The sequence below is a fragment of the Amphiura filiformis genome, chromosome 7 (assembly GCF_039555335.1).
Source record: "Amphiura filiformis chromosome 7, Afil_fr2py, whole genome shotgun sequence".
Classification (NCBI taxonomy): domain Eukaryota; kingdom Metazoa; phylum Echinodermata; class Ophiuroidea; order Amphilepidida; family Amphiuridae; genus Amphiura; species Amphiura filiformis.
In genome coordinates this window covers 10806368-10831637 of record NC_092634.1, presented here as the reverse complement: position 1 = coordinate 10831637, position 25270 = coordinate 10806368, and the positions used below count along the sequence as shown (strand labels likewise).

Below are 25270 nucleotides of genomic sequence, written 5' to 3'. Positions count from 1 at the left end.
TTATTGTTAAGTTCGATGGAGCATATCTCAATAGTGGCACTGGCGACATCCGGGCTCAGTTGTGGCGAGGAGTCACATATGTGACCAGCTCCATCGCCAGGCATGTTTTTGAGTTATAGGTCTTTAAAATTCCCATAAAAAAAGTAAAATTTTGGAATTCTTTATTTCATGGTATTTGACCTTGGGACTGAGTCGACTTTCAAATCCTTGAAAGTACTTATTAAGATAAGGCTTATTTAATCCATAATTGACAGTTGAACTATGATAATCCCTATTCGGCCATATACTTGAAGATGGCGAGCCTGTGAAAGAATATGCACTTTATATTCCACCACATCGGAAGAGGAAACCAGGACGGCCGCGCACACTGTACTTACAGTATGTCCAGCACCTCCTGGGAGATACTGAGGGGATGCTGCAGCCAAACAAAATTGTTTCGCTTGCCCAAGATCGCATTAGTTGGAGAAAGCCGACTGATGATGATGATGATGAATCCCTATTCAATCCTGTGTAAAGCAGGAAACTAATGAGCCCATTACTCGAATAGCCGTTCCACAAAAATATCAAGGTATCATTTACAAAATAATCCATATCTTGAAAAGTATTGATGCTATGTATATAATTTTGGTATCATTTTGAAGCTTATTGTCCCGAGCTTACAGGTTTATTCAAATCATGAAATATCAAAAATGAGACTTGTTCCTTGTTTTGTGATTATTTTGTAGCCTGAGTATATTACAACATATGGCTTGCTTCAGGTACTGTCGTGGAGTACATGTATTGTAAGTTCATAACAAGATAGACCTAAGCCAGCTTAAAGCCTGGTGGATAGTCACAGCGTTTTTCTCGTGGCGGAAAATTGGCGTGATTTTTTTGCCGCCGACGAACAGCGACTTTGTCGCACTTGTTCAGCGGAAAACTCTAGCGAGTCCATTTTTGTCGCCGACGGAGTTGCGATAGAAAAAGTTCCAGTACAATTTTTTTACTGGAAACAATTTTAGCTGGCGATTTTCTGTGCTTGTCCAATCAGGTTGTATTATTTCACCACGTGATCACTTTATCGGGAAATAATATTGCCCCAAGTAAGTATGAAGAAATACAAAGACATCATGGCAAACTTGACCGACTAACAAATTGAACAGGGTATGTGGAACAAAATCCTTTCTATATTTTACATCAGGGTGATTATTGTGATGCCCAAAGAAAAAGAATTCCTGGCAATCCATATTGCTTCTGCGTTCAATATCGAAGGTGTAGACCTAGATCTTTATGATTTCAGCACAATTTAAAGCGCCAGGTAAAAATCTGGAAAAGATCAAGTTTAGACTGTGCTTGGAAACATCATGATGACAGACAATGAAGTGTTTGAAAACTAAAGTACATTTTGTGGTCACCTAATAGATTGGTATAAGGTCATGAAAAGGAGTTCAACATATAAATAAAGATGAGGATGTTCAAAATATTATCAATATCTCTGTGGGTTTTCCTGCATTCATACATGTCAGTAGGCATATATACATAAATGATAAATGGTAAAATGTGGAAGTTATTTTATAATCCTGTAAATTTATAAATTATTGTAAAAGAAAACTGGAGATGAGGGCAAATCAAAAATCATGAGCTAAATACTACACACAGAAATGATTGACGTAGCCAGTGTCAAGGGTTAGCAACTTTGTGGTGAATCAGCTAGGTTGTAACTACATAAACCAGACCCACATTCCATTTGGGGCGCACAACGATCTGGCGCTTTAATAGGCTGTATGTGCATGGTGATGTGTGGTGATCTAGGCTACTTTCATGATCCTCAGTGGTATTAGGGCCTATCATTATCGCTGTAGAATTATCATTAATAAATTTAGTTTTACTACATGTATAGTTATTAGATTTTTTAGCCCGACCATTTGACTCCGCTCAGAGTGTTGACCAGTACAGTGTGCAAGACTGAAGACTATTATTTTCTTGCATGTAATCCATTTCGCGGTAAATATTCAAAGCTCACGAGACTGGAGAGAGCGAGAGCGAGAAAGAAAGAAAATCTGAAATTGTCCTTCAAAAATCACTGGTATCCTATCATGCACTATACTTCATACGAAAATGACACTGTTATAAAATGCATGAAACGGACTAGACACTATTATTTAGGCAACATATGTCACCATAATAGACTGGCAATGCCAGCCTATAATTTTTTTCTCGCAATTGACAGCGTCATAAGTCGAAACTTTCGCCAAAAAGTCACACACGTTGGTGAGAAATCGTGGCGATTTGCCGCTGCGAGAAAAATGCTGTGACTATCCACCAGGCTTAAACTGCTGGGCCCCGTGGACTGTCAGTAATTATAGTCTTTTACAAGCAAGTATTACAAATATGCCAAAAACAATCGATTGTACATTACGACCTGCAGGGCTTCCCCGATGAAGATAAGCGTATTTTCATTGAGTTCTAGATCTAAAACCAATCTACAATGCAATTCTTTTGACATGTTTTGTGTCGACAACTATTATGGATTGCGTCTTTCAGAGTGATGAGCTAAGTTTGGTTCTGCTCCCTCCACACAAACAGTCTGCCAATGGCCACTTATAACGCCGTTTCTGATTGGCTATACGTATGTAGCCGTAGAGCTGTACATACGGGAACTTGATTGACCTCAGTCAGCTGGCGAGATGGCGGGTCAAAATTGCTCATGAATAATTAAGTAGCCGTCTAGCCGATCGACCAACTGAAAGCTGTGTTTGACGTCAAGCTGGATGACGTCGTCAAAAAACCGTTAGCCAATCAAAAAGGACCAGTTCGTCATCATTGGCAGACTGTGTGGAGGGAGCGTAACCAAACTGGCTGCGAAGGAGACTAAGTGGTGTGTCCACCAATGTGGAATGGCACAAATGCACCACCTAATTGAGCATGTTAATACGGTAAGAGTTGGACTTATTCTGCATTTTGTGAAACAAAAATATGTACATCCATATCAAAAGGATGCACTTGTTGACTGCTGTGTCTCTTTTTACATAATAGCCATTTATAAATACCATACTCATTTCAAGTGGAGGTTAATTCAAATCATCCCCAAGTCACATGGTTTAGGAATACAGAGAACGTTCTGCACATATGTGACTTCGGGGCCATTTGAAGTGACCTCCACTTGAGATGAGTCTGGTATTTATTTGAATTAAATCACACACTTTGCTATGCTCAAAAGCAGACTGTCGCTGTTGCTCAGTAAAATGATGAAGTACTAGTATTCTAGTTTTAAATTACTGCATTACACTGTATTGTTAAGAATGTGGATGTTTACAAATATACTAAAAGCAGAAAGATGGAAGTCTAAGGTTGAAGCCTTACAATGTTTATCCTATCTTATTCAACATAAATGAAGAATAACAGACTCTGTGATACACAATATATCACATGTAACTGATAACTGTTTTGATGGAATTGTAAAAATGGAAAAGGCTCAGATTTGTATTTTTTGTTTAACAGTGCATGTATTCAGTAGTTGGTTATTTTTCTTTATTTAAAGTGTTAGAGAGGGGGTGAGTGAGGGAGTGAGTGAACGAGTGAGTTGGGACGTGTGTGGGGAGTGATTGAGGTAGTGATTGGGGTGATTGATTGATTGAGTGAGTGATTGAGTGAGTGGGTGAGTGATTGAGTGATTAAGTTTCTACATTTCTACAGGGCATATTATGTTGTATTTGCTTATTAAATTTGTGCAATACTGGATAGTCTCAGGGCCAGTTTTCCTAGGATATTGTAACATTTTCAGTTCTTCACAAAGTCTGTATTTTGGATTTTGTTGTCATATTTTAACCCAATATTTCTATTTGTGTCAATTTAAGACTTCTGGTGCTGCAAAGATTAGATATGACCATCCTGCTTGCCATTGGTGTAAGCATAATAATTGCATGGGGAGCATGTCTATAAATACAGTTGAGTTTTGTCAATTTTCTGGAAATGTTGGATGTGATTGATAGTCTGTTCGAATTTTGTCAACAACATTTTTAACAGAAATGTCAAGTGTCATCCATAGAAAAAACACAACATGTTTGCATTCAATTCCAGTGTAAAATTTGGATGACAAAATCAATGGGAAATATCAGTATGATAATGAATTCAGGCAAAGAAGCTTACAATGCCACATATATCCATCTACAGTAGAAACTCTTTGATACAAAATTTGTGGGGCCACAAAATTTAGTTTGTCTAATCAGGATTTTGTCTTATCCATCACATAATTACATCTGGATTCAGTGCCAGGGACCTGAAAATCAAGCTTGTCTTATCAGGTTTTTTGTATTATCAGAGCTTGTATTAACAAGTTTCCACTGTACAATTCTACATTCTAAAAATACACACAGAAACTATTATTATATCCTGGACATCATTACTTTATTTAAATTGTGCAATATTAACTGAAGAATATTAAGACAATTGTTTTGTTTGGATTCAACAACCAGACGTTGACGAATCAATTTCTTATACAAAAAGAAGTTTCATAAAACTCTGAACAGATTCATCAGGATCGTTCATAAATCACTAGTAAGCAAATGTTCTCAACACAGATCCAAATAGTAAATTAGGTTTTGATGACGTCACATCCAGATTAGGAGTAGAGACTTGATCGGATCTACGATCAGATCATCAATCCGCAAGCAACCCATGTGATGTCATCAAAATCCGTCACAAAGTCTGCCGATAACATCTAGAAACACTACCACTCACCACACCAGAGTGAACAAGATTCCTGATAGGAATCGAAATATTTCTAGTGAGTACCTAATTTACTATTTGGATCTGTGTTCAGAACATTTGCTTACCAGTGAAAAAGAAGTCTGTTACAACATAAGTGTTGCCATTTACCCATTCCATATTAAAGAAATGTTCAGGCGTGTATATGTTTAACAAAATAGGTCCATTAGGATAGGCCAACCCCTATTTCTTCCATACACTTCCAATCATATGAACATTTGGATTTATTCTTAACATTTGCAGTTATGGTAAGATTATCATATAAGGTGTCCAAATAAAAGCAGGTTTCAAAAATAAATCCATTTCTTCAAACCTATTTTGGTCTGTGGTGTGGCTTAGACTTAGTTATTCAACTGTTCACAAATAATAATTTTTGAATGAGATTATACTTCGAGCTTCAAATGATCTCATCAATGAGACCCAAAAGTACCTGTGGCAAAAAAGTGTTATCATCCAGGCTTCCACTGCCACAGTAGCTTGAAAATGCCATTGAATTCTATTGAAAAGATGTTACTTTGAAACTGCCACAGTTAAAGTATGTTCGGCTTTTATTAGGCGGAAATTATTCGACTTTTGTTACTGCGCGCGTCAATAAAGTGCCAACTCATGCTTGCGTAAATTCATATAAGCGTGCGCCGGTCACACATTTACGCAACGCACAACTAGCATAAGCATTGTGCCCAACCGCATACATGCCATTCTATATCAATACATGGTGTTATGAGTCATATCTTTTCCCACCTTATATAAATCGAACAAACTTTAGTCGATAGAAAAACAAACAAGTTCTACAAGAACACTTTACACTATTTATGGATCAAGTTCATTTCCTTATTGACCAGTGTCGACATGTAGTGAAATTGCTGGTCACAAGCATTTTGTCACCTTGGTACACTATCCTGACAGGACTATGCCGAGTACATATGTAGATGTACATGCTCAAATAAAGGTGAAAATCCAAAATTTTAATACACAAACCTATGACCTTGTTTTGCTCACAGCATAGTTTCCCCATAGGGTGATAAAAAATGCTTATATCATCCTCTGGTTTGAAACCAATGAAGATTCTGCAAGTCTATGTCATCACAGCTTGGACAGAAACACTAATGGATATCATCTAACCTGTAGCATCTATAAATTGACAACATTCTCAGCAAACACAAAATGTTTTAAAATTTTGTAGTGTAGTGTTTTTGTTTTTTCTTTCATCTTTCATGACTTTTACGCAACTCAACATTCAAATGTTAGTTTTGACCAAAACCCAAAACATGTTTATAACATGTTTATAACATTTTAAAAACATTTTAGTGTTTGCTGGGTTTCCAAACTGCCATGTTATTGACCATTATAAATCTTTTACATAACACAAAAATATGCATGAATTTGAGTAGAAACAAAGAGTCTAACAAAACAATATCAACGGTCTATCCTTCATAGAAGCGAGGTAGCTCATTGCCCAGAATGGTTTTCCTTTCTACGCCTTCCTCTGTGATGCATGCAAGACGAATAACGCCACCACTTGAACCATCTCTCACCATTGCTAGTGCAATACCTGGAGAATATACAAAATATAGCAAATCAATTCATGAGGATGTCATACAAGTGTATTGCATACAGTTAGACCTAAAATTGAAAAGAAAATTGAATTAAAAACATGCTTAACAAAATTACTTGAGTTTAGATTGATGCTAAGAGTGTAAGTTTTTCAGGATCTGTCTGTCTTTCAAAGTCATAATAACATGTAAATCTCAGATTGACACATATGACAGTGCTTGAGATAAATGGCAAAACAAAACACATTTTGTGACTTGACTAAGAGTATTTTTCAATTCATATTTATTCACAAGAAAGCGAAAAGATGTTTGAGCTTGGCCAAGAAATACTTAATTTATGTATAGTTAAATTTTTGCTCACAGATCATTTCACTCATAATATTGGTGAACTGACCATTTCATGTGACTGCTGTACAACTTGAACATTGATTGCTTATAGTGTTCTTCATAACTTTGTGTCACTTATAGGTCCTACCAGGTCTAAAAGTTACATCTATCTGATCTTTAGGGGACAGGTGAGAAATTGGATACCTTTGTCAGAAACGGGTCATTTTGAGTGTCATTTGGCTATTCTGTTATTTGGCACTCCACAATATGACAGGTATGGTAAGAAAAATGCAAATGTTCATCATTTTTTGGCACACAGATCAATCCCTTACACAATATATACTACACTATTGATTGCCCAGTGTGTGACATATCTCAGAGGTTAAAATCAAGATACCATGTGCCCTTGAAAATGGCACGGCAGTGCAGCGGTAAGTTTTTCAGTCCTCAATACAAGCATAACACAAATACATGTGCAGTGGTAGACCATGAAGGATTTAGAATAGGGATAGGAGGATCAGCTTCATAAAAAAAAGTAGATATTTATATAGTGCTTTATGCCGTAAACAGCCTCAAAGCGCTTTACATTTATTCCACCGTCATTAGAATATGTTGGAACCACGTTTACAGCCTACAAATGGCGCAGAGTTCATCAGTACAATGACTGTGACTACCCCTAACAGCTTCCCATTGCACCTGGGTGGGGTGAGGCAAGCGAGGCAAAGCACCTTGCCCAAGGGCGCAACACGGTGGTGGGACGGGGGCTCGAACCCACGTACGTCGAGCAAGCTTTCAGATTATGAGTCCAAGGCCATAACCACTGAGCCACCGTTTCATCACTTACCATTGGCTACAAATTCCATACACTGTTCCTTGGTCATGCCTTCTTTGAATGTCTTGTCAACGTACGCATACATGTAGGTACTGCCTGAACCTCCTATGGCTACTGGTTGATGACTGATCATACCTCCAAGTGGAATGGAATAGACCTGCAGGAAATAATCAAATGTATTTTGTAAAATTTGATATAGTCTACAATTTTTCTTTCCTTTTAAAGGAGGATTTTGTGATCCTAGCATCCTCTTTTTTTTTCATTTTTCACTAGAGAGCCACGAAAAAAGCTTATTCCCAAAATTTCAGTTGATTCCGATTTTACGTTTTCGAGTTATGCATGATTTATGTGTATTACACTGCTCTATAGGCCACCGTTGTAATTTCGTTCTGGTATACCACAATGAAATTCAAATTTTCCGATATTTTTGCTAAACGAATTAATCTGCAAGAAATATTTGGTAGACAAACATTATGTAGCCAGAGGGTTCCAGTGGGGGGATGAGGCACATGTATACGGTCTGTGGTGCAATTAGGTTGGGTGCAATATTTGATACTCCGACCAATGATACACACTTACATCATAACCAAACTTGAAGCATGGAATGTCCTAATTTAATACTACAGCGATATGCAAACCAAAACCAATGTCAGTACCAAATTTGTGAAACACAAAGTCTATGTGCTAGTTTAGTGTGCATTAAATATATACATGTAGGTACTTTATGAATATTATACAAGTGGCTGCTGGTTTATATCAGAAAAAGTCTGCAGTAAACACAATATATGTGTACATCCATATCAAGAGGACAAGAGGATGCACTTGTTGGCTGCTACATGTGTCTCATTTTATATAAATTAGCTAGGAACAAATGCCAGACTCTTGTGACAATATGTGATGCGATCAAGCAAAATGAGTCTGATATCAATCAAAATCTAAATTCAGATTTCAATCTCATTATATGAGCCATTCTCAGAGCTTTATTTTGCTGAAAATCACATCATAATTAGAGTTATGGTTCCAGAGATATGGCCATTTTAGTGTTGCTCAGAACAACAACATGCAAAGGAAGTTGATTGATTATTCTGTCGGTCCAACATCCAGGCTATCTCTAGTCTCGGGCCCAAACTGCATGTGGCTCACGGTTTGTTATAAACAACAGAAACCGGCTGTGAAGGAGGCTACATAGCGATGTTGTTGGAGTGACATTCAATTTCAGAAAAAACAACAGTTTGTCAGTATATAAACGGTAAGTCAAGTAAGTTTCTTCCACTCTGAAGACTTAGAAAGGGTTGTTTGATTCCACTGACTATTTGCGATTGAAATTTACATAACACCAATGACAGAAATCATCAACAAAAATCGAATCAGGGACTTGTTTTCACTCGACTGGAAGTGACGTGGTACGGACCGACAGAATATCTCAAAATTAATATTCCGATATTCCGACTTCTCACTTTGATTGATTGCATCACATATGTACACATATTAATACTACACTGGTGGTGTAGGGCTATTCTAGTTGTGCATTTCAAACATGTATAAGAATTTTGTAGGATTTGGTGAAACTGGTTTGTAACTACGCATCAAGTCCTACAAGCAAGATTTTAGCTTCCAGTCTAGTCTAGACAAGACCTGTAAGAATACCAACATGTTACACCTTTCTGCATCTACAACATTTCACCTTTGATGGTTCAAATATTGCTATCCCAGCAAACACAAAATGTTTTACAGAAAAACATTTAAAATGTTGGGGTGTAAAACGTTTTCATAACATTCAAAAAACATTTGTGAAAATCTAATGCAAAACATTTTAACAAAATGTTGTTTAAGTTTTGACGAAATGTTTGTCAAAAAGATTTTACAATAACATTTTGGCAACATTTTTTAAATGTTATCACAAGTGTTGTTTTTTTCATATAAAACATTTTAGAATATTGCATTCATGACCTTCGTATAACCCAAACATTTTAAACATGTTATTAAAATGGTTTGTACAAAACCAAAACACATTTAGCACACATTACAAACATATATTTATGTTTGCTGGGATATTTATACAAGGTGATGTCATTGACAAAGGAATGCGGGTGTGGTCACCTACCTTGCCGCCATGTTTCTTATCCCAGCCTCCAATAATAATACCAGCTGATAACTGATCACGATAATCATAACACATCTCCTTGAATAAGTTAGCTGCTACTTTCACCTCTGGAGGCTCACCTGTTTGTACACTGAAAACAAAGTCATACAAACCAATTAATTAAAACAAGAACAATTATTAAAGTTCGATATAATATGATATTTGAAGACAGATTCTACCGATTGAGAACTTTTTTAATCCATCGTTTTTTCCAACACTTTGAAACATTTTCTGTTTAAAAATACATGCTGCAAAACCATTTATGTGAATATTTGTATATATACTTATAATAGGAACAACAATATGTAATGTGTAAAACAGAGTTTTGTAACATGAGTTTCTATAGCAGCCCGCCTTGCACAACATATGAAGCACCAATGTAAAGCTTGCCAATCCCCCTGTTTTTTCTTATCATTAATACAATGCATTGGAAGTGTTTGACACTGGGAACTAAAAATGCCACAAATATGTTTGTTTGGTACAGTACAAATCACAAAATTTCTTACAAACAGTTTACTACAGTTTGGTAATCTGGATCTGGATATTTATGTCGGTAGAACACCTCCTAAATAAGGCAACATCACCAACTTCTTGCTGCTAAGTGGATGGATGCGGCTACAAAATTAATTTATCTGGAGCTGAATTGCTTTCTTAAAACTGGCAAGTGTTGGTGCCTCAACAACTTTTTCTGGTAAACTATTCCATTCAGGTATGGTTGCTGGAAAGAAGGTGTCCCCGTACCGTCTGGTTTTGTATCTAATCTGGGTGAATTTTTGTTTGTGCATTCTCGTTGCCCTAGTCTGGTGCTTGATGTGGTATGATGAATCTATATCTACCAGGCCATTCTTGATCTTGTAGAACATGATGTTACGTTGGACTTGACGCCTAGCCTGCAAAGACTTCCATTCCAGTTCCAGAATTCTGGTCATTGTACCCTCTTCTCTGCTGTAATGCCTTTGCTCTGTGCTTCATTACTTGTCAAAATTTCTCTTACCTGTAAAATTCTAGTTGATATGACACAATGTCAGCGACAGCCTGTGTGTCTGCTGCAGAGCCTGAGCGACAGCAATAGATCCTGTCGTGTACCTTGGTGAGTTTGTCTGTGACACGGTTAGCAATGTAAGCCCTGAAAAATAATACAAACATGTGAATGTAGTCAAATATCATGCAAGCCTCACATTAAGCAGGCACCAGGATTACCCTATGGTTCAAGAGTTTTTGAGCCTGGATTTTGCCAAAATTAAAATATAGTGTATTTTTGCTTCAGACATTGAAATAAAAAACTATTAAAATATTCCTGCTGGTACCTTAAAAAAACAGCGATCGATTACTATATATCAGGATTGAGTTTTGAAAATAAGAGGCATGTTACAAATCTCACATCTGGAAATATTAAGGCAGGCTGTCAGGTGTGCAATTTACGCACTCGGTAAGAATTTTAGGAATTGAGGTGTGTGCTATAAATACAGGCGATTTAAGGTGTGTGCCTAAAACTCAATCCCAGATATATATTATATACAAAGACTTTTGCAGCTTGTACAAAAGGGTTTTACTGCTATGGGCTAGACAAAGGTGCTCCAGGCAGCCAATGCAGTTTGACTTACTTAAGTGCCTGGAGTGATAATTATGTCAAATGTGGTAACAAAATTTTATAAAAAATCTTTTAGTCAGTCTTTTCATTTCAAATATCATGTAAATGCCCGAGTTGTTATACATAGTGACAAGTGTATACTTACCCAGTAGTTGTCCTGGAATCAGCACCTATTATTACACCACCATCAAACTCAACTGCCATAATAGTGGTCTGAAAAAAATAAGTAAATTAACACTTAGCTCTTTCAAAAACAGTAAGTCCAGTTGCAAAGATTTATAACCTAATCTAACTTTATTCAACTACCTGGATGATTGAGAATATTCATAGATATACTTAGCTCTTTCCTTTACAAATCAATATTGCTATTAATATTTTGCAGATTTCCTTTTTCAAATTGAGCATACTGCTAACCGTCCAGTGCACATTATCGTTCGATCTCCATGCGTGAACAGCAAAATCTACCATTATCAACCATTTTGGATGTATACAGATCTTGGATTTATCTAGATTTACTTTACATACTGGTAGTATAAAGTTGAAAGTAAAGGATATTCAAAATATATTTAAATACCCGGTATGTAGTTTATACATGGTCGCATGTCGTAAGTTGGGTACAATTTCCATTACATGGTCAAAAATGACAAAAAATGTGTTTTTGGATATGTTGTATATATTGATAATCTCTAATAATTAACAACATTTTTAACCTTAACACATGCTTAATTTTTGAGATAATGCTTAATTAGTAATTAATTAATACACAGGTGTCTATGTACATCTCAATTTTCAAATGCGTTTTTCTCAAATCGGACCTCAATTACAAAAATGACTGTAAAATGTTTATTTTATGCAGGAATGTCATCAGATTTGGAGGATATGTTCTCAATACATTAATGCTTCAAATAAATTTTTAAAAATAATTGTACGTATGTTAATTACATTGTGAAGGTCAATGACCTTTTTACGAGTAATTAGCGAGATGGTTATTCTATTATTGAAGAAATGAATATCAAGAAGAGAAATGTACATTAGCATATTGCTAAAAACACTGAAATTCAACTAGGATTTCATTAAAAATTGAAAAAATGGAACATATAACCATTTAAGGTGGTACTACACACCTTGATAGATTTGTGACTATTTTTGCATTTTTCTCAAGAAAAGAGGTACCGCTAGAATGTACCTCATTTCTGAACATATATAATGAACCCCTTGTCTTGAATCACTGAAATTTCAGTGAAGTAATTGGATTCCTTGCCCCTATAGTATACATGTAACTTTTGTTACCAGTGTGTAGTTACTTTTTGAGAAAAATGCAAAATTAGTCACAAAATATATCAGGGGGTGTAGTACCACCTTAAGTAGTCAGTAATTGTTTTAGTTGTACTAATTCAACATTCAAAGCTATCAATACATTATACCCTCCCTAGCTTTGAAAAAGTAACCAGTAGTTTTGACATGCTGACATGTGAATTTTCACATAGGCCCTATTGCACACTCCCGCATCCGCCTGCTCCACATCCGCCTGCTCCTCCACCCCTGTCATTTTTCATTTTAACTGATGTGATTTTTTTACTGAATAATGTATAATTATATGCTTCAGTAGACTGAAAGAGTATAATATTAGGCTTAAACTGAGGTATCAACCACTGCTGTAGGATATGGGGTTACGGAAAGCCAATTAAATTTGTATCGCAATTTTCAGAAAAGTGTAATCCCTCCACCCTTTTAGCATACCCAACTTATGACATGCGACCACATGTACTTCACTTGGCCCAAATATATAATTTTTTTGATGTGAGAATCACACTTGGAATTTTAGAGGGATTTTAATTGGCATTGCTTTACATATTGAAAAGCTGCTCAATCATAAAACAATGGTGTTTTGTCTTGCAATTGATGCATCAAATGTTGGCTGAACGTTTCACAATCTTTGACCCTGGAGATGTAACTTTGTTATCACAAAGCAGTTTTCAGTTTTAGCTTTTTTTACTTGAGGGCTTTAATTTGATACATAAAATGTGGTTTGATGACAAATTTGAATTCACCTTTTGCACCTAGATTATAAGTTAACCTAACCGATAGGCCATGGTAATGAAAGTTTTAGATTTGCATCCACCGCCCGCATGCTTCAAAACCTGTAGTACAGCATGTAATTTTCATTATTCATTATTTCCACAAAATAAGGCTCTGACACAAAAATTTCAAGTTCTGGATCAACAAGCTGTTTGTGAACGCTTTTTTACGCAATAATCGGCACCTACCACCTAGGGTTAAGGTGGTTCTGGACCCATTTTGGAAGTGCTCTATTTATGTTTTAAACATATTAATTGAGTAGGGCAGAGAACACTGATCCATATGCCTTTTGTTTGAAGCTAATCGGACATACGGTTTTCATAATACATACATTTTAAATGTCTTTGTATTGTATTGTTTTTATCAATAATCAATACAGTTAATGAGCTAATATGACTTGAAAGTGCTCATTAATATGTAATTTTTGCCAATATTTTGCTAAAATCCAATGCATAAATGTTCATAACATTTTTATTTAACAGAATATTGGTTTCAAACTTGGTCAAAGTGTTCCTAATGACTTCCAGATAATTTATGCATAATTAATGAGCTAGCCGCCCTAATTTGCATAATTAATTAGCATTTATGCAAATTAGCTCATTAATTATGCAAATATGCAAATGAGGGGGCGGCTTCACTATATAATACATTGGAACATATTAGAAACACTTTGACCAAGTTTCAGGGCAAAAGTATGCAAAATAAAAGTACCATGAACATTTATGCATTGATTTTTAGCAAAATATTGGCAAAATTACATATTAATGAGCCTTTACAGTCCTTTTAGCTCATTAACTATATTGATTATTGATAAAAACAATAAGATACAAAGAAAATATAATTTGATGTAGTATAGAAACCGTATGTCCGATTTGCTTCAAACAAAAGGCATATTGATCAGTGTACTTTACCCTACTCAATTAATCTGTTTAAAACATGCTCAAAGCATTTCCTTATTTCTAGAAAATGCATCCAATACCACCTTAAGGCCCTAGTTAGTACCCGCATACTAGTACAGGGAACCCATACCGTAGTAGCTCTGCACAACGTTAAATAGGACAGCATCAATACGAAATATCACAGTCACACTGCTGAATGACGTGTCTGTTTTGCCCGGTTTTTTAAGTTTGCGTTGTGAACTATACTATACGGTACCGATATTATAGCTGTCCGATTTACTCAAGAACTCTAGCTTCAAATTTGCACACAATTTACGCATTCATACTCGGTAGTGGGGTTTGACTCCCACCCTTTTTATTTTACCCCCACCCTTTTTATTGAGGCACCCTTTATACTGAAAATTCCTGACCCCCACGCTTTTTATTGAGGCACCCTTTATACTGAAAATTCTTGACCCCCACCACTTTTTGCTTTTTCCGCTATTTGTAAACATTGACGAAGTCACACACAATTTGGTTCGAAGTAAATCAAGTACTCCGAATTCTGCACCTATTTCACACGTGCGAGTCCGATGTTTTTCTCTCCATTAAGTTGATATATTACGTGAACAATGCAAATTATATGTGAAAAATTACTACTGTACTGTATAATAAGCATTTTAATGAATAACTGCACTTTTATGGCGTTAAAATGTTGTTCTTGTCATGAAACTTGACGTGCGCTGTGTTCAGCGACTATATCCTACTTCTATTGTGCTGCTTCGCTCAATCAATTATGCATGATTAATGATGTCACTCATATACGATCAATGTAAAGAAAAGGGAGGATATTGTGTACATTGCGCTGGACACTCGTAAACAAGCGCTAGCCTGCATCAAATGGAATTTTATCTTGCCACATTGTGTGCCGGTTTTGGCGATTTTTCTTGGAACTATGATTATTTTATCATTCAATAAAAATATACTGTAAGTTGGAAGAAGCCCCACGCTTTTTATTTTAATCCCACGCTTTATAAAAGTTTAAACCCCCAGGCTTTCACCAATTTTCAGAATTTCGAACCGGCACGCATTAAAAAGTGTGGACTGCCGAGTGTGGCATTCGATGCTAGAGTATGTTGCTATCGTTTTTTGGTCTGACAGCGTTTTATTTATTCTGTTAATGTTGAAATTTGAATGAAAGTTATTTTGATGCGTCAACTGTATCTTTTGACTAAAAATTTGCCTATTTTGAATACTGGTAGGCTAAAATTTTGTTGAAGTGCAATTTTAGCAACATTTTTGATGCGAACGCCCATCGTGATTGGCTGTGTTTACTTCTGAACTTCCATTGCTTTACACGGTGTCAGCGAATCCGACTAGGTTTAGAATGCAAAGGTCTCTATCCACGAATGTGAGGCTATCGGTTGGGCAAATTCGTAGAAAGACTTCTTGTGCAACTTCCAATCTGTGATGAATGAAACCTCAGTTCAATGCATTCACTTGTCTTAAAAGGGCATTTTATGATTCATAGCCTCATCCCCCACTTTTCTCAAAAAAGTTGAGATTTTTATTCCACTGGAAACCTTTGGCTACATAATGTTTATGTACCAAATATTTGTTGCACATTAATTTGTTTCGAAAAAAAATATCGTGAAATTTGAATAAGCCCTTTCGCAATTCTAGCGACTCGTGCAGTCGACTCACGGCGACTCGTGCAGTATACAAAAATGTATTTCAACAGGGGTGAACTTCGCACTTTAAAAAAAATGCAACCTACTTGCATATAGGCCTACTAGCAAAGTATTGATTGTGATTGTTTCAAATGGATAATCTTGTAAAAGACATGAAAAACCCGGGGATTCCCTTTGAGTAGCAGTTCATTCACACGGCCGTCAATGGGGGAGATTGGTTCTGTTTGTCTCTCGTTGAAGAACTGTCACATGACTGTGCATGTGTGTGACAATGTCTGAGCATGCACAATTTTCCGAGATTGCGAAAGGGCTTATTACGTTCTGGTATACCTAAAGCCACAATTTCTCTGTGATACGGAAAAACAGACAAATTCACAGAATTCGGGTTTGCTCACAGAAATTTGAAAATGCTGAAAAATAGTGAAAAACTGTGTAAAATGTCTAACTTTTGTGTTGATTTGCAAAATAAAACAAAGAAAAGTGATTATTTAGAAGTAATCAACCATTAGGCCCTTTACAATTGATTCTTAGTTTCCCGTTTCCTGCCCACGTCCAAAGTAGAGAATTGCAAAATATTTAATTATTTTATTTATATTTTGGATTTTCTCTTTTAAAATAAGTTTTAATTTACTATAACTCTCATTTGCTACTTTCTGACTTTGATCATATCAACTATAATGATGAATAAACAAAGAACATAACTGTACCATTACTTATGTATAAAATGAAACATATTTGTAAAATAATTAAATGCCTGCTCCTTGTCAAAACAGGTTGATGCAGGTTGCAACCAGTTGTTTTAAAATAAAGAAAATAATAGATAATTAATAATTAAAATTCACTTCATCCCTTAGTCCCAGTAACTGAGAATGTGACAACATTTTTTACATAGGGTATCTGCTATATGTCACGGTCTCAGGGCCCATCTGAATGTGGCAGCATATAAACAAGGGCAATACAGGGAAATTGGAGAGTACGAAACACGTTTGCCGTCCCTACATGTAAATCACAACTTGCAGTTCACTAAAACAAAGCCCTAAAATATCCTAAATATTTCTTGATTAAAAAAATGCTCACCTCGATGCCTTCGTATTTGAACTTATAATGTTAAAAACAGATGATTTTCGCTGCAGTTTCTCTGCGCGACGTGCTATTCATGGAAGGAGCCGCCATTTTAATGTTGCATTGTGGGAATTTCTTTCTGTGAGACGGCCTGTGACGTATTTATCCAGATGTGCGCGATGAAAGGCCTTGGCAGGTGACAGTAGATTGGTCGATCAATTGATTTTACACCCAAACCTATGATTATTCATGCATGGGTTTAGAAATAGACAGTTCATATTCATGAATTTTTTTTTTTTTTTTTTACAGTACCAGTATACGTTTACACGGTTAACCGACCGGATTGAGGTTCGTTTAAACGGTTAGAGAAATAACCGTTAATTTACACCCCTACTCCACAGAAGTTAGAAAGAAAACACCTTTAAACTTATTATTTTTCAATTTATGCAATGATACGAATATATAGGTAAGCAACAGAAGAAACTATAGAATAGTGAAATACGTCTACCAACAGCATAATTGCTATTTTAGGAAATGTGTGCAACATTAGGATATGTGTGTATCATATAGGCGAGATATGCGTGAAAATGCATATCAGCGTGAAAAGCGCGTCGTCGCGCGAAAGTCAAACTTTAGGGCCATTTCTCCCAAACTACACCCCTAGAACATTCAAATTCTCTACTCTGGGGTTTTTCAGAGTGTAGATTTCAAATTTGTTAAAATCAAATCCATATCTTGCTTCTAAACAAAGTTACAGGGCCCTCAAAATGAGAAAAATTTCATATGAACCATACTTTACATAGGAGATGCGTCCAGCGGGAACCTTGCTCAAAGCCCTTCAATATTACCGTATTCATTACATCTGACGCACAGCAAACATTATGAAGTCGCATGCACGTACCACGAACGAACTACCCCCATTCACGCTGTACGAAGTTAGAAATAAAGGATCCAGTTAGCACGCCAGACACCACTAAGCATGCAAAGTGCATAGCATCGGACTTTTGGTGATCCCCGTTATCTTTTTTTACCGTGTCAAGCAGCAGCGCGCTGCTCATTAAATATTCATGAACCCAACACGTCACAAACTTGAGGTCTTATTCGGCCGATCAGAATCGTTGCAATTGACCTGACACGGTTTAAAAAAAGTATGACCTTACAGGGCTCAGACATATGCATATTCATTTATTTTGTAATATTCAAGATGGCTACTCGGCCCTGGCGAAGACAGAATGAAAATCAATGGTTCCGTTCAGAAAATATTGCCATTTGAAAATGGACTTCTTTCTGGCGTCAAACGAGCAAAAATTTTGATGACTGAAGATACTCAAATTTCATTTATCTGTAATTTTGGTTATAATTTTTTGTTGGACAAGGTATATTTTTTCTGACTTTGCTGGAAGCTTATTTCAAGTGGTCATGATGGAGTTTACTGCAGAGGATCCAGTTTTTCAACGGAGACGGACAATCACAATATGCAGATTATGCACTAGGTGTTTTTTACCAAATTTTACAAAAATTTCAACGATCCTACACACAAGTTCGTCAGTTCTGTGCACGTGATGTCATGCAGTGGGTGCGTGGGGCAGTGCTAGGAAATTTGCATAATTTTAACTTGGTAAGAAAAGAAGTTTGATTGTGCGTACGTATGTAAATTTCGTAGACGTATAGTATGCGTATGTGAAAATGTGTGCAATTTGCCAAATTAATGTGCAACATTCATGCATTTGTTTTACGCAAAAAAGGAACCTTGCAACAGACTTGTGTGGTTTACACTCGACACTCCTTGGTGTTAAGTTGGTATGGAATGACCCAAGCATGCAACTTTGCAAGTACTGTCTGTATATGCAACTGCATGCATGGCTGTTGAATTCCTCTACTTTCAGTGACTCTGCATAAAATTTACGACTTTAACCATTCATTAATCAACGCGTATGCGATTAAAACGGATAAAAATAATTTGCATATAACAAAAATAGTACGTTAACACACCCCAGTAAGTTCCTCATGTTTCATCCATTCTGGAAGCTGAGAATTTGCTTGACAATTTGCAGCTGGAACAATACGATGATCGACCATGGGGAGCGCCATCTTGGATTATGGAGGGCACTGTTTTTTAAAATTTTTATATTTTATACATTTTGTTGTTAGCACGAAACTATATACCATGAAAAACATACTAAATATTTCTAAAGATTAATTTTTCAAGAGAAAATTACAAAACAAGACGAAAATTTAGCATTTCTTAACAAATTGAAAGGATTGAATTGTGGGTAATCTAAATGAAAATGGCGTCTGAAGGTCAGTGTAACATTTTTTCTTAAACTTTATACGTTGGATTCGTTCATATTTAGAGCTTTTGACTAAACTTTTTGCAATTTCCCTGATCTTTTAAACTCTACAGATGAGATTGGTGTGATTTCATGTACATTATATTTCAATATTTTCGATATTTATACCAGTATGAATATACCCTCGTACAAAGTTGTGCAACACTCAAACTGTATTTATGCAGCCTCGTGCAGTGTTGTCATTGAAAAGTACAGAGACCGGCCGCGGCTTAGTCAAAAGTTTGAGTGCCAAACCTACTGAATGTGTAATTAACCCTGTTTTTCGGATGTTTAACATATTGTATTACATTAACACATATGCAGTTAACCGTTGATAGCCATAATTCAGACATCTCTCAGATATTTATTTAGCATTTTTTGAATGTACAACTACAAGAATAACAAGAAAGTATAAACGAAAGCAAATTTTGCTATAGCCTATTAAAACTACGCCTCCGCTACGGAGGATGAGAGCCCTTTTTTTTTTGCCTTTTCCAAAACAGCAGTTTTCCCCCAAAGCGTATAGTACTATAGTCTCGTCCACATCCTATTTTCGGTATGGCTACGAGTCTAGAAACGACGCAGCGAAAATCATCGAAATTTCGCCATTTTATTAATTGCAATTCTGGGTAAAAACCACATGTGCCTGCTAACGGTCAAAATTTTTTTATTGCATGAGGTGAAAGGGCTTTGGTAGTAGGCTACAAAAGGGCACATCAAGAATTCCTCCGGAGCTTGTTGCCATAGCAACGGCATATTTTATGATTTTGGTGATTTTTGCTTATTTTGGGGTGAAAATAGGGGAAAATATGCACTTTTCTGAATTGCTCCTGACTTTGAATTTGAGGTCACGTTAAAAAAACAACCTTACCACCATAAAGTACTATCTTTGTGCTTTCCCCAGATGCAAAAAATATTTCAATAATTTTTTCCTATGTGCAATTTTAGGGTTGGGCAACATTGCCAATTTAGCACTTTTGAAAAAATGCAATTTTTACCCTATCTTTGAAGTCTAAAAACTAATTTTGCTTGAGCACCGATCATTATTTCCTCTTTGTTGGTACCAGGGTTTTCTTTAAGCATTTTGCTGAAGGGGTATTTTCAAATTTTTTGACTCTTTTAATTGTGAATTTTTCCTCTGAAGGAGTCAAAAACATTGCCCAAGGGGTATTTTTATAATATTATTTTTGAAGACATTTTAAACAATATATGTGTTTTTGGAGCGATAGGCGTAGAGCGGGGGGGGGGGAATCTCCCCAAATATTTTGCCAGGGGGATGGTCCATACAATCATCCCCCAATGTTGACGCCTGTATGTGGGTTTCTGACCAAATTAACCTCATATTTGGTCATTTTAGCCCAAAAGTGCACATTTTTTATGCCGCTTAGCACCTAATTTATTCCACTTTTGCACCATATTTCAATTGTTTGTACCATAAACTTATTCTTTCGCCAAAAGGTGCGGTATACTTCAAGACATTTTTTTCACCATTGCAAAATGAAGACCTAATTGAAGCAATTTGGTGGATCATTTTGGCACCATTAATGTGGAAAATTTTAGTTTAAAAAAGCCGAACATTTGTGAAATGAGCAGTCCATGGACATGATCATGATGGAGCCTTCGGACGGCAAGTTTTCCCTATTTATATGGTAGGCCTATAAATGTGTTAAACATAAATTGGCAAATGTCGAAAGCAGAAGTGAAAGTGGCCATTTGTTTATCAACTACGCAGGGTGATGATGTCCCCCCCCCTCAGAAATAGGAAAATTTGGCAAAATGAAGACCTAATTGAAGCGATTTGGTGGACCATTTTGGCACTATTACTGTGTAAAATTTAAGTTGAAAAGCGAAAATTGTGAAATGATGGTCCATGAAGCCTTTCGTTGTCACGATTTCCCAATTAAGTTTATAAATTGTGTTAACAATATGGCCTAAATTAGCAAATGTCGAAAGCAGAAGCGAAAATGGTAACTTGTTTATCCACTACGCATGGGGGTGTCTGAGGGGGATGTTCACCCCTGAGAGGGAAAATTTTGCAAAATTAAAGTCCAATTGAAGACATGTGCATCATTTAAGCCGAGAATAAATGAACAATATCGGGTGTTTCTCTATTCAAATCTTGCAATATCTGAACGCGTCGTTTTCAAGATTTTGTACGCTGCGTTGACTTTCGGACTTTGGATTTAAAGGAGTCAGCAAAGTGCTAGCGCGTAAATACGCGTGTTTTGTGCGTTAAAGAAAACCCTGGTTGGTACTTGGGCAGACATTGCCGCTTCCAAATTTGGTAAAAAATTTCTGGGGCTATTTGATCTGTAAAGCCAGTGTTGCCAGAAAGTTTGATAATTTTCAAAAAATGCATTTTTCGTAATAATGCATTTTCTACATTTACTTATGTAACCTTTAATACCACCAACTTAATTGAAATATTTGCACACTTTGCACACATAATTAGACACACACTGCAACGGAAGCAACACTTTGAGGCTGGGGACAAGTCCTGTCTTGCAAAATCCGGTATTGCCAGAAAATCTTACTTTATTTATCCAATTTTTCAATTTGTGCGTTTTACAATTATTTATTCGGTTAATTTTATACTATTACTATCAATGTTAGTTGAATAGAATGTGCATTTAAACATCATCTGGTACAATATAGGTTCAGACACATGGGCGAGCTTCTCGACAGGTGCCTTAGTACACCTTAGGCTTAGGCGATCTTGAGGATACTAAGCCTAGTTTTTACCAAAAATAGTAAATTTTACATGGGAAATTTTTTGAAAAATGACATAATCTTGGAAAGTGTATCATCTTACTAAGATATATGTTTGGATCAAAAAAGTAAATCACAACATTTTTCTGTGACCTATGGTTTTTGACATATGACCTCTTGGAATTCATAAGTAAGCCCAAAATGCAGGTTTTTAATGATTTTGGTCATTTTACCATTTTTAGCAATTTTTTGCATTACAAAAGTTTAAATTACACTTATGTTTATTGATAAATAGTTCTTCTTTAAGTTTAAGCTATTGAGAGAATTTAACGAGTATGCAGTTTCCATGGCAACAGCTATTAATGCTCATTTTTAAGCAAATATCTGTAAAACAGAGCTAATTTCCCAGTAAAATTAGTAAAACATTTTATGTAAATGGCCGTTTCCATGGAAACTGTCTTCTCTTTGAATTCTCCTAATAGCTTAAAATGGCCGAGTGAACTCGTATCAACGAATAACAGTTTCAAGTGTATTCTCTGATTTAAACCACTGCTTTATACTAACAATAGGCCTATCAATACTCACAAACTTACAAAATTTACTGAACAAATCTGAAGAAATGATCACAAAACATCCATTGTAAAAAATACATGCAGTAATGTTACGGTCATTTCCGGCAGCAACATTGCTTCTATTGTTCCGGTGAAATTTTCTAAAGAAATACACAAGTGTATAAGAAAATATACATTATTGTTACGTAATTTGTACAATTTTTCAGAAGAATTTTTAGAGGATGTTAACTTCGCTGTCAGAAATGTCTGTAAAATTAATCGCCTTTCCTCCCTTTTCTCTTCTCTTTTTCCCCTTCCCCCTTTCTCTTCTCTTCTCTCCTTTCCTCTGGAAGGAGGAAGCCGCCCTAATTCATGTCTGGGCCTTGGCGGAGATATGAAACTGCATTCCATCACCCGTGTTACAAAAGAATGATGAAAGTTTACAACACAATATTCATTGAATTCAACATTGATTTTTAAGCCGATATAATCCACCCAATTGCATGGGCAGTAACAGCTATAGTAACAACTGAATTCTGACCATCACTTGGCTCGATGGATTCTTCTAGCGCCCACTTTATTCGCCCCAAACACTCAATGTGGACCGGGATGTGGCCAAGATCAAGGCCCACATAAATAAATATTTTCTAGTATGCAGGATATGGTAAATCTTTAGATCCTTCATGTTTTATTATAAAGACCATCGAATGTTATCTTCTGCAGTTGATCACATCCTTGCATCCCTGATCCTGGGCATCTCGGGAGGGGAATATTTAAAATTCTGAGTCTTTCAGGGAAAATGTTAAACATCGGACCTTTCAAAGGGAAGCTTTAGTAAGGGTATGGAAGTAAGAGAGGTCTTCTTCTGTGTCAAATGTTATTTAGTAATTTATTATCAAATTAAGCAGAGTAATTTTGAAATTTGACCCGTACATGAAGTTTGACCTGAAGTGACCTACATGTATGCTGTGATTTTAACATTTTCCCCTCTCGGTTTATATTCACCAAGTTTGAGCCCAATCACAGCTATTTCAACCCCTAAATGACCTTCGACCTCAACATCCTTTAGGGTATTATGTATTATATCTTTTCTCCCTTCAATGATCATATCATTGTTACCATGATACTTTTGGAATGGCAATTTTAACTAAATTAACAGCATATACACACACGGATTGAAAATTATCTTGAGGATTGTGTTAGAAACTAGGGAAAATGGTTGAAAATAGGGAGTGTTTTAATTGCAACAGCACATCATGATTCATGACCCACTAGCTTCATCACCAGTTGGATTTTTGCTTGCATTGTAAACTAGTAACTATTGTCTGCATGGTTGTTTCCATGTGAACATGTGAAGACAATGATGTTACCTTTCCACCCTGGACAAGCATCCCGTCAACAGGCCCTGTTTCAGTATAAACGTAGAAGTAGAAATTGATGGCATCGAACAATAACAGGATGTCTTAAGTTAGGGGAGTATTTCAATGAGGGTGTCAAATAATGCAAACGTCAATATTGATGCCCGCATGAGAGTATAAAGTTTACATTATTGTTCGTATCATTCATTTTACCAGGCTATATTTCAAACAAATGCACGCATGTTTTGACGAACTCAAAAGTTACGGTATGGGTAAATTAATTATCATATAATCTGGTAACACCATCATTGCCTAAGTTTCAATACCTGTTGGAGATGGTGGTAAAAAAAGGTCCCATTTTTGCCCAAAATGACCAAAATCATTAAAATCCTACATTTTAGGCCTACTTATGAATTCCAAGAGGTCATAGGTCAAAAACAACAGGTCACAGAAAAATGTTGTGATTTACTTTTTCGATCCAAACATCCATCTTAGTACAAGCTGATACACTTTTCAAGATCCATATAATTATGTCATTTAAAAAAAATTCCATGCAAAAATGACAATTTTTGATCAAAACTAGGCTTAGGGGACCTTGAGGATACTAAGCCTAGTTTTGATCAAAAATTGTCATTTTTGCATGGAATTTTTTTAAATGACATAATTATATGGATCTTGAAAAGTGTATCAGCTTGTACTAAGATGGATGTTTGCTATGCCACCTGTCGAAAAACTAGCCCATGTGTCTGAACCTATATTGTATCAGATAATGTTTAAATGCACATTCTATTCAACTAACATTGATAGTATAAAATAAGCCGAATAAATAATTGTAAAACGCACAAATTGGAAATTTGGATTAATAAAGTAAGATTTTCTGGCAATACCGGTTTTTTTATTACAGTACTTGCCCCAGCCTCAAAGTGCTGCTTATGTTGCAGTGTGTGTCTAATCATGTGTGCAAAGTGTGCAAATATTTCAATTAAGTTGGTGGTATTAAAGGTTACATGAGTAAATATGTAGAAAATGCATTATTTTGAAAAATGCATTTTTTGAAAATTATCAAACTCTCTGGCAACACTGGCTTTACAGGTCAAATAGCCCCAGAGATTTTTTACCAAATTTGGAAGGGGCAATGTCTGCCCAAGTACCAACAAAGAGGAAATAATTATCGGTGCTCAAGCAAAATTAGTTTTTAGACTTCAAAGATAGGGTAAAAATTGCATTTTTTCAAAAGTGCTAAATTGGCAATGTTGCCCAGCCCTAAAATTGCACATAGGGAAATATTATTGAAATATTATTTGCATCTGGGAAAAGCACAAAGATAGTACTTTATGGTGGTAAGATTATTTTTTGAATGTGACCTCAAATTTAAAGTCAGGAGCAATTCAGAAAAGTACATATTTTCCTTTATTTTCAC

The 25270-nt window shown here is 36.0% G+C and overlaps 2 protein-coding genes across 3 annotated transcripts in view; one reads left to right on the top strand and one right to left on the bottom strand.

The window, feature by feature from the left end:
- The window catches only part of LOC140156741 (proteasome subunit beta type-6-like), a 32249-nt gene extending 13240 nt beyond the window's left edge, over positions 1–19009 (bottom strand). The window contains exons 1-6 of one of the 2 annotated variants that reach the window (XM_072179688.1): positions 18895–19009; positions 11338–11405; positions 10596–10727; positions 9563–9692; positions 7471–7615; positions 4362–6298 (exon numbers count right to left, since the gene is read on the bottom strand). In XM_072179688.1, the coding sequence (XP_072035789.1) occupies positions 6171–6298; positions 7471–7615; positions 9563–9692; positions 10596–10727; positions 11338–11405; positions 18895–18993 (702 nt within the window). In that variant the 5' untranslated portion in view covers positions 18994–19009 and the 3' untranslated portion in view covers positions 4362–6170. Of the gene's footprint in view, positions 1–4361; positions 6299–7470; positions 7616–9562; positions 9693–10595; positions 10728–11337; positions 11406–18894 lie in introns of those variants that run through there. The other variant, XM_072179689.1, reaches the window with a different exon arrangement.
- A 146-nt stretch (positions 19010–19155) lies between these two features.
- Positions 19156–25270, top strand: part of LOC140157624 (uncharacterized) — a 31442-nt gene continuing 25327 nt past the window's right edge. Inside the window, exon 1 of the mRNA XM_072180862.1 lies at positions 19156–19203. Coding sequence (XP_072036963.1) covers positions 19185–19203 — 19 coding nt within the window. The 5' untranslated portion in view covers positions 19156–19184. The remainder of the gene's footprint in view (positions 19204–25270) is intronic.